Source organism: Erpetoichthys calabaricus, chromosome 2, assembly GCF_900747795.2.
Source record: "Erpetoichthys calabaricus chromosome 2, fErpCal1.3, whole genome shotgun sequence".
NCBI lineage: Eukaryota > Metazoa > Chordata > Cladistia > Polypteriformes > Polypteridae > Erpetoichthys > Erpetoichthys calabaricus.
The window spans coordinates 295620916-295636444 of record NC_041395.2 but is presented as its reverse complement, the minus strand read 5'-3'; the positions used below and the strand labels follow the sequence as shown (position 1 = coordinate 295636444).

Genomic DNA, 15529 nt, shown 5'->3' with positions numbered 1-15529 from the left:
AATGTATGCATACTTTAGAATAAGTACAGTATATATTAGTAGAGTTTTATTTGAAAAGTATTGTGTGTGAAAAAATTAATAAAAATGGAAACAAAACAAGGAGTAAGAATTTAATTAAAAAAATCTTCCAAATAGTTCACTGTAAAATTGATCTTGTCATCTAAAACACTAAGTGCAGCAGTGAATTCCCACATAAAAAAAACAAAACAAAAACAACACCACCACACAGAAATAATGGAAAGACATGTAATGTTCAAGTGACAGTCAAAACACCGTAGCGGTATTTATGCCTTGTGACAATGGCAGAACAAGAACAGACAAACAAAATAGAAATGTATAAAGTGACCCGGAATAATAACACCAAATATGTAATGATTATCCTATAAGTAAAGGTGTCTGTAATTTATAAGTATTGATTTCTTACCATAATTATATGTAATAAAACTGTTAACACTTACCATTTCCTTAAGCTGGTTTTGACCAGAGTGTAGTGCCTGCCTTACACTCTGTGAGAGCAAGATTTCATGCCTCAAACGTTGCTTTCCAAAAGCAACTGCACCACTTGTTACAATCATCATCTCTCTGCCCTGATTCTGTAATACTGCAACCTGATATAAAAAATATGAATTTCATCAGAATTAAACTGACACTGTATCAAAAAATGTACATTTAATAGACATAAAAAAAGGGTTGAATTTACCTGCTCAACAATTGATGCCAGACGTCCAAGCGCAAGCCCACATTCATCTCCTCGAGTTACAACAGCACTACCAAGCTTCACCACGATCCTCTTGGCATGCTTTAACTCACTTCGATGAGCAAACGACTTACCATGTGTCCGGCTGAGAGGGACTGTAATAAAAGGAATGTTACTCCAATGTCGAATAGTAGTGTTTCTGAATGATGAATTGATCACAGGTAAATCTAAAGAGGAAATGCAAAAAGCAAATGAACAGACCCATGCAAAACTGCCAAGCAGAGCAAAACACAGAAAGATGCAAGGTTGTAAGTAATGAAAAAGCACCACAGTTAGTATGCTTCTTCTGCCAACTACCTTTTCAGGCAGATGTATTTGTTAATCCAAAAATGATTATTTATGGTTTACAAGCTAAAATGAAGGGGAAAAAACAGCAGCAGCCAAAGCACAGGACACCACATTAAGCATCATTCAAACCAATGGAGCTCACAGAAAATCAGCATAAACTTCAAGTCACAAAGTATGGAGAGTCTGTGATGTGCAAAAAAAAAAAAAAAAAACACACACACACAAAATAAACATGCTAATTTGATACTTCACATGACCCTCAAAATATATATCTAAAGCTAAAACAGTCACCAACATTACTTCTGATAATCATTTAAAAAGTTTAGCATATTGTTGTCCCTAATAATGTATTTCACATGACCAAAATAGAATGAATTGACTGTCTTCATTCGCCTAATGGTTTGAAGTAAATTACTTCAAGGTGTACTATTCAATCCGTAAAGAATACGGTATTTATTAAATAAAATATCCTAATAACCTGTTGTGCATCAGAGTGTATTACATCTGCATAAGCATCCAAGCCTTAAGACAACTTTTTTTTTTTTTTTTTAAATCATGATATATTTATCTGAAGGGCACATGTAATGTTATTTGTTCTATTACATCCGATTAATTCCTGAATAAAAATATGGTTAAGTTTGCTTTCTACAGTTTTAGATTGATAAGTTTTTTGCCAATTGTGCAGCGTAAGTAAAAATGAAAACAAGATACAATAATCTAACATGTGAAACAATATGCAAGGTTAAAAAAAAGTTCATAAGTGCTAATGTATGCAAATATATTGCATCTTGTAGAGTAGCTTGTTAAATTTAATTTGACTTCTCACATGCTTTGTAAGGCATATTCTAATGATTCACTCTATGAAAAAATACTGTATAACTTTATAGCATCAGCCCCATAAATCCTAAATTACTGTGCTACAGTACAGATTTGTTTCTTTTAGTATTCCTCTCTTGTTGTGACATTTTACCTCTCAACCTAGAAAGTTCAAAGATGCCAAATGCATTACTTTTGTTACATTTCAACCCATACATTGTGTATTGAGTTGTCATTGAAAAATAAAATGTACTCTACATGTAGTGTGTCAGAATAGAAGATTGGAAATTAAGAGATAAATAAATGCTATTAGCTAATTTGTAATGAACAGCTCTATAAACATCAACTCTGCTGTAGACTAAATTCAGCTGTGAGTACAACAGAAAGCATTAGTATATGAAGTGTGCTTGTGAAAAGAATAGAAAAAGAGAAGGGGAAAAAAAAAGAAATGCCACATCAGCAACCCCAAAACATTGACAATAAAAATTTGCACAGCCTAACCTAAATAGATTAGAAAACAGGTCAATGAGAGCAAAAGGTTGTTAGATTTTATTATCTGAAAACCCTGGTGAAGGGCCATTTAAGTCCACAGGAAAAAATGTGCTACTTCATCTCTCAATTCTAGGTGTAGCTGGAAGTACCTCAGTGCACAGAATATTTTCTGCTTTTTATAAATACAAGTCAGGTAAATTAAGGCCTGAAAGGAAATATTCATGCAGGAACAATATTCAACATCATTCCAAGACTTTTAGTGCATAAATATAATGGCACTATCTAAAAATATGTTAATATTACGAGATGTACTAAAAATGTTACATGTTGTCTAAATAACTTATGTTTGTTAAGTGATCTGAAGTTACAAACTATAAAAATTACAGGAACAGACAGTTAAAAAGCAAAACCTTGCCTTTTGTCAACAGAAATGGTTTTCTCAGAGGTCAAAGCTCAGTTGAAAAACCACAGTTTAACAAACAGCAGTATGTACTGAGATAACATAACACTGTTGCTGAAATATTTCTAACTTTTAAAGCAAAATACTTTAAATGAGCAATATAATCTGTTTTGTTCTAATATTCCCTGAAGACGGAACTTAAATGCATGAAAACCAATAAATCTGTATTCATACAAAAAGCTCTCATTGTATAATAAACAGACACCAGACAGACTAATAAAATCTGCTTCATGCACAGTTCAGCACATATGATTTTAGAAATTGTTAAATATGTTGTTTGAAAAGGCTTCAGAGTTGACTACTAATTGCACCACTTTCTGCAGATTACTTTACTTACATTTTGCCTGTGAAACACCTCGAATAAACTGTGAACATATTCTATGACGGAAATAAACGGCATTTCCTTTCAGCACGGAGTTGAAACTCAATCTGTGCAACATGATTTGAATTCAAGTGGAAAAACCCTGGATTCTAGGAAGCAACAAGAAGAATACATTTACTTGTTAATTAATAGTTCCAAAGATATGCACATGATAAAAAAAGTAACTAAAAGCTAGGAACATCTTTTTTTACTAGGTACAAAAAAAATGCATTGCAAGTGCTGCTCTAAACTAACACACTTTAATTACATACAGAAATGTGTTTACTCTTACAAAATATGATTTAAGTAGCTCTTCAGTGATCAAAAGAGAAATAAAGACTAGTCAGTCATTTTCTGCTTAAGATATAAAAAAATTGCAAAAATTTAACAAATATCTGTACCTGTGGTTGTAAACTTTTTGTCCCCCCTTTCTCTTTCAAGTAGATGCTCAGTAAACTTTACAGGTCTTTCTTCACTGGGTATTCCAAAGTGAAATCTTTGTGAAGCCTTTCATTAAAATTCCTGAGAGGAAAACTAGAACATGGATTATCCAATGAGATGACAGAAAGGGCGGTCTCTCAGACAGAAGAGTTTTATTACTGGGTATGCACAGTCAGCAGCTGATGAAACCTCTATGAGCCATTACAGTACAGCACAACAAAAGCTAAGCTTGTGGTGGTAAACTCAAAGTCTTACAGCATTCTATATATCTGATACCATCTTAAAAATTGGGTGCATTTAATGCTGAGATTTATTACTTGAGTGTCACAGTTGCTAACCAAAGTTGCAAGAACCACATCTGTACTGCATATTGTGCTTTGCAGAACAAAACAACACAAGCAAACATTGAAATATTGCGGTTCTTTTTATTTAGGGAGGTTATATGAAAATGTAGAGACAATTCAATTAAATTGTTCAGTCACTGGACCGTGACAGCATATTTATAATGCAGTAACTTCAATACTTTAAAAGTATCTATGTCTCATTTAAAAAGCTCATACTCGGTACGCTTAACAAAAAAATTGATAGTTTAATGGGGTGGGTTTATCTCATTTGAATTTAAGTATCAATAAGGTTTAAGATTCAAATTTTAAACGTGGCTAACGTCGACTTTTACTGAAGTAAAAATGAATAGTAATTATCCACGTGGTTTAGATCGACACGTTGACATATTGTTTAAACATAAAACAATGCCTGCTGATGAATACTAAAACGTGCAGATAGAATAAGAATGTAGGAATATGAACCACTTCAAATGATGTTTTCTATAATGGTGTTTAAAGCTTGAACAACAAACAGAGACCAAAGTAATCGACTACGCACCTTCACAACTTTACAATGTATTTCTCAAATTAGACCACAGTGATAAATTATTAAAAATGTGGCTAAACACTGCAGTGATTTGCAGAAACGAAGGAAGTCATGAGCAAGAAGACACATTAAGTATCGATTTTTAATGAACCAGTCAATAGAGATTATATGAAAAAAAGGAGATTTCAAAAGACGCCGCAAATCCACCATCCACGTTTACAATTAACTGACGCACTAACAGGACAACACGCGTTGAACTTGACACAAGGAGGAACTTCAACTTGCCGCGTCTTTTCTTATACCTCTCTTTGTGCTCATACTACCCGTATAAAAAGTCGCCCCGAAAAGCGGCCACCTTACCTCTTTATCCAATTCGATAGCAGTCTTGGATAGCTTTATACAGATTATTAATATTATTATCCAGGAGCCAATTGAGTCTATTTACATTTTCCGGTCTCCCTATTCTCTTCTACGAGCAATTCTAAATCTTTTACGCAATTCACGTAATTTGAAGCTTAACATTCTCAGGCTGCGGCGAAGGCTCTGCGACGTTTACGGAACCCCACAGACGCACGCGTGGCGTTGCAGTGACGTAATCGCGTAATGAATTGCGCATGTGCATTCACATACTGGCGCTTAAAATACATCATTCGATTTCGCAAGCGTCGGGCGTGTGGCCTCATCGCTTGTATGGCTTATCGTGCACCAGGCAAGGTAATTTAAAACAATTTGAAACTGAAGACAATGAAAAACGGTTTTAATGATAATTCATTTATTTATTTTTAAAAAGCTCTCCTCAATTCTGATCAAATTGCCCTTTTCATTAAAATCTGGTAAAGTGTTATGAGCTACAGTACATTTTGTGCATGAAAATATGTTGTAGAAATGAATAATGCTATACAAATGTTGGCATTTAATAAAATGCTGTCCAGAATAGAAAACAAAATCCCCTCTAGAGTTTTCAGTGCTGTCTATTGACCTACCCTTTAAGATAGGATAGGATAGGATAGATAGTTTATTATCTTTGAGGGAAATTTGCTCCCAGCAGGAAAGTACAAAACAAGAGGCACTGTTACACAGATACAAGAAAATAAGCAAAAACACAACAACTGAAAACTAGTGTTATCATAAATACACATACTCAAGATTTGTGTAAAGTGTAATTATCTTTACTAATGCACAGTAATAACAATTAAGAATTCAGCAGCATCCCTACATGTAACAATTCAAAATGCTTCTAGTCCTAGGAATAAAAAAATTCTCAAAATCTGTTGCTCTTTAAATTTGGGAACCTAAATCTACAGCGTGACAGCAACAGTTGAAATTTAGGAAAAAGGATGGCTACTGTTTGACAAAGTGAAATCCACCTTCTTTCAGACTTATTTGAAATACATCTCAGTGACAGAGGTTTGCTGCAAACCAGTAACATTACTGCTAATTTTTACAATGTTTAGGTAGTTATATTTTCTTAATGTTTAGCTTGCCAAACCAACACATAAAAGCAAATTTAGCAATAAATTCAATAAAATGTCATCATGGTAAAAGGCATAAATAAATTTAGCTATTTATCATAAATAGCAGCATAAATAGTATGTATATTGCATTAGATTCAGCCTGATTAATTAAATAAACCCAGCTCAGATATTCCAACCATCTGTCCGTTATTGAACCTGATCCAATACTGTACAGGGTTATGAAGACAAGGTGGTATTAGTTTCATGGTAGGACCTTACCACAGATGGTGTGCCACACTTACTCATTCAGAGTCAGTTTAGTGTTTCCAGTAAACCTTACATGAATGTCTTTGTAATGTGGGAGGAAAAATTAAATACCTGTCTATGAAAATGTAGCTCTTTGCTTTTAAAAGAACACAACATTTAAATGTTATTTGTGATCACTTACATTTTAAAATTTTTTTATCAGGTGTATATGCAATACGGAATGACAGGCATTCCAACCAAGAACGAGGAAGGTTCTTTGACCGCACAGGAGGCCCCTGGTGAAAGGACAGGCATCTCAACCAAGAGAAAGAGATTCCTTACCTGGACGGGAAGCCCCAGGTGGGTGAACAGGCATCCTGACCAGATGTACGTACAATACCTTACCTGGCTGGGATAAAAGAGAAGGACTGTGTCTAGGGGCTGTTTATTCCCCAAAGAAGCTAGATGGTAATAGCCCTGGATATTGATACCCATTCGAACACTGGTGGCGAATGCTCAGAATTGTAGTCTGGTAATGCAGCCATGCTGGGGTCCGTGAGTGCCGCAAGTGGGCACTGCAGGAAGTTAGTCTCATTATTTGGGACTTCCATATGACCCAGAAGTCTGGCACCGGAAGTACTCCCAGGTCCTCAGTAAAAGGGAACACTCTGTCTTGTCCAGGTGAGTCGGAGCTGGAAGGAAAGAAGGCAACACTCAGCTGGAGGATTGGCAGTGTGGAGAGAAAGTTGAGAGAGAGAGGGGCACCCATATACATTCATTGTACAAGATTTTGTAATAAACACCCCTTTGATCTGAACCCAGGACTTGTTTGTTTGTTTGTGTTTGGGCGTTGGGGCTCAGTGGTGCCCTTTAGCCTTCACATAGGTTTAAACCTTTTTTGTTGGTCAACCTAGGAAATAAAATTCATTTGAACATTTTAAAAAGGTCTTCCCAAATAAAAAAAATGTATATCATATGAGGGTGATTGGGAGAGACCTCCCGAGATAAGGAGATTTATACTCTCAATGAGAGAAGACAAGTGTTGTTGGGTGCCCCAGATGGGCAGTATTCTAGTGGACTAGCTTAGGAGAGAGAGAGAGAATGAGAAATACTTGCAACATGTTTGGTAAAAACATAACACTACTCTGGATTCTAAAGGGCAGATACTAGGAGTATCTAGGTAAGTAAACCTAAAGGTACTGGCACGAGGTCACAAGACCTTATGATTACTAGTTGGTAGAAAAGGCACTTTATAAAGGAAAAGGACTTCTTTATAAATTGATAAATTAAGTTGCCTTTTATGAAGTTAGGTGCCATGTAGTTCTAGCAGCAGAGCATGATGGCTAGAGGGCATGCTGCCCCATGAGAGTGCAAATGAGACCATTCTGTATGCATTAAGAGAGGTGATTCCAGGTCTGTGTGGAAGTAACCCTGAGAGAGAGCTTAAAAGCCTCCTCACAAGAGGGCTCATTTGAGTCCAGATTAAGGTGGTAACGTTTGACTAATGGATCAATGGATACGGTAGTTTTATTTATTTGAGAGACAGGTAAAGAATTGAAACACCTCACCTTGTACCAATTTTCTTTCTACATGTAAGATCTTGTAACTATTTACTATAATATTAATTTTCCAGGCAGTTGCCATTTTACCTGTCCTGATGAGTGTCGTGGTTACAGCATATTTAGCTGGGCAGACCGGACAAACCTATCCTGAGTAACTTCTTCTCTTCCTGGTAATTCCCTGATGCTCCCTGGTCAGTTGAGAGATATACTCCTTCCAGTATATCCTGGGACCCCAGGTCTACTCCCATGTATCCTTGTAAGAGTGTGTGTACATTTGATGCTTTCTACCTTTTACCTGGTACAGTTAGAGCAGGCAGTAGCCACCTGAAACCCTGAAGAGGATAAGTATGCTAGAAAATGAATACATGGATAAATTTTTATTTTCCTTCATTGTGGGAAATGTGGTACCCTAGTGGGAAGGATACAAAATTAAATTAGAATATTTTGGCTCAGTGCAGACCACTATGAGATTGATAACGAATCCTTTGTTCTGTCAGTGCTCCATCTATAAAACTGTGTAAACTCCTATACTGTTTCCACAGAACACACTGTGAATATTGCATGTTTTTCATGTGTTTTTCTATATACAAGCCTGATTTTCATCAAATTCATAAAGATGAGCATAACAGGTTAGTTGCAATTTATGAACTAAGTTATTATAGGTTGGTTCCTGCCTTGGGTCTGATGCAGCAGAAATATAGTCTATCCCATAACTGTAGAGAAGATTAAGTAATAATTTGGTAGATGGATTATGTTGCATGATTTTTATGTTCTTTGTTGACAGACAGTTCTGTTGAGTTCTCTTTTGAGACTAGACTGTAGATAAGACCATTCTGTTGCATTAGGAAAGGTGATTTCAGGTCTTGGGTGGAAGTAACCCTGAGAGAGAGTTTAAAAGACTCCTCAGAAGAGGTCCCATTTGAATCCAGATTAGTATGGTAACTTTGGAGTAATAGCTCAAAGGATACTATAGTTTTGTGTATTTGAGAGATAGCTGAGACATCTCACCTAGTACACAGGATTGCTGAGAAAGGCACAGAGTTTTAATAACATTTTATTTATTTTTGTTGTTCCCTTTTCTTTTTCATTCTGTTTTGTGCTTTATTTTGAATAAAGGCACTGGCTTAACACTAGCAACTTTTTTGGCCTTATTCAAGGTTTGAGAGAGACACTGAAAGGACGTATCCTTCTTGTTGCAACATAGGGGCAATAAAGTGCAAAAAATAGCAATCTGTCTAAAGAAAAGCAGGGAGATGGGCACGCTATATTTGAGTCAGTAATCTAATAGACCAACTGCTAGCCTTCACATTTCACTACTCATTGAGCCAGATATCAGACATCCGTCCTACTTGAGTCAATCCCTAGGCCCCATTTTTTCAGGCAGATAGATGAAATGAGCATGTAGCCTTCTCTGAGTCAATTATCAGATACTGAAAGTGATCCTTTATTAATAATGTTCATTTTTTACAGGACAAACCTATGTTTTATAATAATTACCAATATTGGTCATAATGCATAATTTGTTCTACTAGTGACATTAGAGAATTGTTTTCATTTAACTGGGTCTAATCATCAACAGTCATGGCCGAAATTATCGGCACCCCTGGAATTTTCCCAGAAAATGCACCATTTCTCCCAGAAAATTGTTGCAATTACAAATGTTTTGGTATACACATGTTTATTTCCTTTATGTGCATTGGAACAACACAAAAAAACAGACAAAAAAAGCCAAATCTGACATAATTTCACACACAACTCAAAAACCGGGCTGGACAAAATTATTGGCACCCTCAACTTAATATTTTGCTGCACGCTCTTTGGAAAAAATAACTGAAATCAAGCGCTTCCTATAACCATCAACAAGCTTGTTACACCTCTCAACTGGAATTTCCGACCAAACTGCTCAAGGTCTCTCAGATTTGAAGGGCGCCTTCTCCGAACAGCAATTTTGAGATCTCTCCATAAGTGTTCAGTCGGATTTAGATCCGGACTAATTGCTGGCCACCTCAGAACTCTCCAGCGCTTTGTCTTCAACCATTTCTGGGTGCTTTTAGAGGTATGTTTGGGATCATTGTCCTGCTGGAACACCCATGACCTCTGACGCAGACCCAGCTTTCTGACACTGGGCCCTACATTGCACCCCAATATCTTTTGGTAGTCTTCAGATTTCATGATGCTTTGCACAAGGTCAAGGCATCCAGTGCCAGAGGCAGCAAAACATCCCCAAAACATCTTAGAACCTCCACCATGTTTGACTGTAGGTACTGTGTTCTTTTCTTCGTAGGCCTCATTCCATTTTCTGTAAACAGTAGAATGATGAGCTTTACGAAAAAGCTCTACCTTGGTCACATCTGTCCACAAGACGTTCACCCAGAAGAATTTTGACTTCCTCAAGTACATTTTGGCAAACTCCAGTCTGGCTTTTTTATGTTTCTGTGTCAGCAGTGGGGTCCTCCTGGCTCTCCTGCCATAGCGTTTAATTTCGTTCAGATGTCGACGGATAGTTCGAGCTGACACTGTTGCACCCTGAGTCTGCAGAACAGCTTGAATATGTTTTGAAGTTGATTGGGGCTGTTTATCCACCAATCGGACTATCCTTCGTTGCAGTCTTTTATCAATTTTTCTTTTCCGTCCACATCCAGGGAGATTAGCTACAATGCCATGTGTTGTGAACTTCTTGATTATGTTGCATACAGTGGACAAAGGAACATGAAGATCTCTGGAGATGGACTTGTAGCCTTGAGATTGTTGATATTTTTCCACAATTTTTGTTCTCAAGTCCTCAGACAATTCTCTGCTCTTCTTTCTGTTCTCCATGCTTAGTGTGGCACACTCAGGCACACAACAGAAAGGTTGAGTCAACTTTTCTCCATTTTAACTGGCTTCAGGTGTGATTGCTATATTGCCAGCACCTGTTTCTTGCCAGAGGTGAGTTCAAAGGAGCATCATGTGCTTGAAATAAAACGATTTACCCACAATTTTGAAAAGGTGCCAATAATTTTGTCTGACCCATTTTTGGAGTTCTGTGTGACATGTCAGATTTGGCTTTTTTTCTCTCTTTTTTTGTGTTGTTCCAATGCACATAAAGGAAATAAACGTGTATACCAAAACATTTGTAATTGCAACAATTTCCTGGGAGAAATGGTGCATTTTCTGGGAAAATTCCAGGGGTGCCAATAATTTCGGCCATGACTGTATTTATCTATTTATTGGTCACATTTAATTCTGTTTTAAAGGTTATAGAGTGCTGGAACTTATCCTTGTAACATCAGGCAGTGGTGAGAGGATGCCCTGGACAGGATGGCATTGCATTACTGAGCTCTCTCAAGTACATGCTAAAATAACTCTAATAATGAGTCGCCACTCATGTCTTTGTGAAGTTGCAGCAAAACCACAATGACCCAAAGAAGAAAGGCAAACTCGATACAAAACAGTGACTGGCGTGAAATACAGTACAAACCTAGTTTCCTAGACCTGTGAGGGAGTACAGGACTAACTGCTGCAATTTCATTAGCCATTAATTCAATTAATTTTTATCTTAAAGCTGGAGGGAACATTTGGAAAATCCTACCAAATTATTTAACCATTCTGTGACTTAATTATTACTGCAGACATCCTTGTATAACTAAGGTGCACATAGTACTTAACACACATTTTTATACTGTATAGTATAAGCATAACCACACTTGACTTAAACTCTATTTTCTGTTATGTCCGACTTGCTTTTATTTGTCTTTTAATCAATTGTATGCAGTGTCTGCTTGTGGACAGCGATGAGTTCACTCATGCAATCTTTCTAGATCTAAACCCTCTACTGCATTTCCAAATCTACCATTTTCTTTCAACATGTAAAACCTTGTAACTATTTGTGATAATATTAATTTACCAGGCAGTTCATCACTTCACTTTCATTCTACATTTACTAATGAGGGTTGTGTTTATAAGATGTTTAGCTGTATTGATCAGACCACCCTATCCTGAGTAACTCCTTCTCCTCCTGGGAGTTCCCTAATGTTTCCAGGCCAGTTGAGAGATATAATCACTTCAGCACATCCTGGGTCTGCCCCAGGTCTACACCCATGTATTCTTGTATGAGTGTGTGTGCATGTGATAAGTCGCTGATTTTCACCTTTTATGTGCACTTAAAACAGTTGCCACTTGTGGCCCAGGAGAGGATAAGCATGTTAGAATATGAATGCATGGATAGATTTTTATTTATTTGGCCCCTAGTGGGGAAGATAAAAATTAAATTAGGAATTTTTTTGTTTGTTCTTTATTTCACTTTATACAATTTCTTGTATTAGGAATTTGTTAGTTTTCGCATACCCCTTGGGGTCAGAGCGCAGGGTCAGCCATTGTACAGCGTCCCTGGAGCAATTACAGGTTAAGGGCCTTGCTCAAGGGCCCAGCAGAGTAGGATCTCTTTTGGCAACCTTTGGGATACCAGCGCAGATCCTTAGCCTCAGAGCCACAGACCATTATGAGAAGAAGAAGAATTTGATCTATCTGTGCTCCATCTATAACATTATGTAAACTGCTATACTTTCTCCACAGACAACACTTTGGAGTTTGCATGGGTAGATGAATTATGTTGCATCATTTTTATGTTCTTTATTGATAGTCATTTCTATTATATCTCTAATAAATATTAATTGGGCACTGCTTATTTGGTTCATAAAATATATACAGTAGTGTCTGATCTAATTCACCTGCAATAGTAGAATTAACAATTTCTGCCTCAATTACAAAATAATGGTGTCATATATTTATTTATTTATTCCCATCGAAGTTTCAGAGCTACATTTATTGTAGAGCTGGGGTACTCAGCCTTGATTTTGGAGGGATGAAGTACCTGCATACTTTAGTTTCAACCAATATTTTCTTTTAATGTCAATGTTTTCACTATATGTAAGTTATTGAACATCTTGTTTATTCAGGAGCTCACTCTGGCTCTTTGTCAGATTTCTTCAGAATTAATAATAATGTGACCTTTACTTCTGTTTGAAATTCAGAAAGACACTTATTGCTGCCATGTATTTTAAATCAGAGAAATCTCTTACATTTTTTTTGCTTCATTTTATTTCATTTATTTATCAAGTTTGGAACTATTTTTGTTTTTTATTAACATGGAGGCAATTACCAATGAGTACCAAAAAAAGACAGACACAATCTAATTAACAAATGACTAGTATCATTTTTACCTATGTGTTCACCCATAAGCAGCTGTTTATAATAAAATATTTTGAAAAAATAAACAGAAAAAGAAAAAAGGAAACATTGGATAGTTGTAATCCTTCCTAAGCATATTTTGTTGATTTTCCCATTATATTTTCCAACAGAGCAGAATGATATCAGTATGATGAGTACAGAGTGCCAAATATCCAGTAAAAGATTATTTCAATGCTCTGAAAAAATGGTTGAAAGAAACAAAAAGCTACAGCCTAAGCGGCCCTGCAGTACTGGCTTGATTTTCTGCTGAGCAAAACATAAGCGTTATCTCTTAAAACACCAATAACAGTTGGATGCAGTGGATTCTCCATAATTGATAGGAGCCTGCTTAGCGCCCGTCGCTCTGCCACAGATGTTAAACTGTCCAGCTCCATGCCAACAATAAAGCCTGCCTTCCTCACCAGTTTGTCCAGGCGTGAGGCGTCTTTCGTCTTAATGCTGCCTCCCCAGCACACCACCGCGTAGAAGAGGGCGTTCGCCACAACCGTCTGATAGAACATCTGCAACATCTTATTGCAGATGTTGAAGGACGCCAGCCTTCTAAGGAAGTTTAACCGGCTCTGTCCTTTCTTACACAGAGCATCAGTATTGGCAGTCCAGTCTAATTTATCATCCAGCTGCACTCCCAGGTATTTATAGGTCTGCACCATCTGCACACAGTCACCTCTGATGATCACGGGATCCATGAGGGGTCTGGGCCTCCTAAAATCCACCACCAGCTCCTTGGTTTTGCTGGTGTTCAGTTGTAGGTGGTTTGAGTCGCACCATTTAACAAAGTCATTGTTCTATCATTCTATTCAACCTTTGTCCCATATTCTCTAACTGAGTTCTGTATTTCACTACATTTATTTTTATCATGGTAAAAAAGAGTGGTGATTTGTTGTATGTTGGTTTAACATACAAATAAGAATTTCACCAAACTCTGTACACTTGACAATACTTCTGCTGCTGCATCATGGTTGGCAGTGTTGCAGAAGAGGGTAACTGTATGCGGGTCTTATACACATATTTTGTTTTTAACAATTTAGTATTTGACGAGTTCTACACTTTATTCTCCTCATTTCTGGGTTGTTTTTTTAGTGGGTACTCCAGTTTCATCCAATATCCCTAAGAAAATGCATATTAGGTTAGATGGTAACCCTAAACTGACTTAATGTGAATTCAGGTGCATTGTACTGTGTGTGTGTGAGTGAGCCCGGCAATGAACTGGTGCTCAGTCTAGTGTTAGACCACTTTGTAAGCTTGATGCTATATAGCGCCTGACACGACACATATTGACACGGAGGCACGTGTACAATAAAATAAACTATTTTCTTCCCCTGTGGGCACACATCTTCCCCGTGACCCACAGCTAATACACAGTCCCAGCACTAGTCACACCAGTACAACAAGCACTTTCCTCTCCTTGGCACCACCACTCCTCCCAAGCAACCTTGTCCTCCTCCACCCGACTCTGGCCACTGAGTGGTGGTTGCTGGCTCCTTATATAGTTCACCCGGAAGTGCTCCAGGTGCTTGATCACCGAGTTCCGGCTGCACTTCCGTGTGTGATGAATCTGCTGCCCACATGGGCTCAGGAGTCCCAAACACAGCACCCCCTGGCAATGCCTGTGGGACCCAACAGGGCTGCACCCAACTCCAATTCCCAGGGAGCCCTGTGGGAAACCGAGGCACTGCTTCACCCCAGGGGGTGGCCATCTAGCGTCCAGGGGGAGGTATTGCACTGTCCAGGGCTGCTCCCCCTGAATATAGTGTGTAGGGGCATCCCGGCTGGGCATGGATGCCAGCAGCCTGCCACAGCTTATTTAGATTAAGCAGGTTTGAGAATGTTATATTTTATAGCTCTTCTGAAAGCATTTGGCATTGCAATATATTCCTTTGTGGTCGTGACCTGCATTTTATGTCTTACATTTGCTAAAATGTAAAATTAAGTATATAACAAGTAAACAGCCTTTCTATGGTGAACACCAATGCAAGAATTCTTACTAACTAGTTTATTTTAATCATTATTATTAATAGTTTCTTTACATGAAGAGCTTGGGGACATGACATGTTTAGGGTCACAGAGTGAGTCAAATATGTACGTTTTATATTATTTTTAGATGCAAAATTTACATTTTATATGCTTTTACTTTTTTGCAAGCCATTTAAATTTAACTGTAGACTTTGACCTTTAAATGTTTTCTCCATTGACCCAGCAGCATCTACACATAAATTGATCTCATTTCAAATCTAAAGGGTATGTTTTTATATTATTTGGCCACCAGATGGCTGTATGTCACCATTTATAAATGAATATGAAAAGGAGGTAGGTCTGTATGGGTCACAATGCCTGTATTTACTGTAGCTTCACCTACTTCTTGCCCTATACTAATGTTTTCATTTATTTACTGCTAGTGTGCATGCACACAACATTAGTCTATGAATATGTAATGTTGGTTTGTATACATTATTTCTTTCTTACATATGAATTTTGCTTCGTTTTGGTGCTTATGCCATTTGTTTACGTACATATACTGCTGTTTTTTTGCAATTAGTCTACTGTTGGTTTATA

The 15529-nt window shown here is 37.3% G+C and overlaps 1 protein-coding gene across 3 annotated transcripts in view; it reads right to left on the bottom strand.

Annotated features, from left to right (window-relative positions):
• Positions 1-5055, bottom strand: part of aldh18a1 (aldehyde dehydrogenase 18 family, member A1) — a 31145-nt gene extending 26090 nt beyond the window's left edge. Inside the window, exons 1-5 of one of the 3 annotated variants that reach the window (XM_028795790.2) lie at positions 4846-5055; positions 3576-3708; positions 3151-3284; positions 701-924; positions 459-608 (exon numbers count right to left, since the gene is read on the bottom strand). In XM_028795790.2, the coding sequence (XP_028651623.1) occupies positions 459-608; positions 701-924; positions 3151-3253 (477 nt within the window). In that variant the 5' untranslated portion in view covers positions 3254-3284; positions 3576-3708; positions 4846-5055. The remainder of the gene's footprint in view (positions 1-458; positions 609-700; positions 925-3150; positions 3285-3575; positions 3709-4845) is intronic. The other 2 variants (XM_028795789.2, XM_028795791.2) reach the window with 2 other exon arrangements.
• Between the last annotated feature and the right edge of the window lie 10474 nt (positions 5056-15529).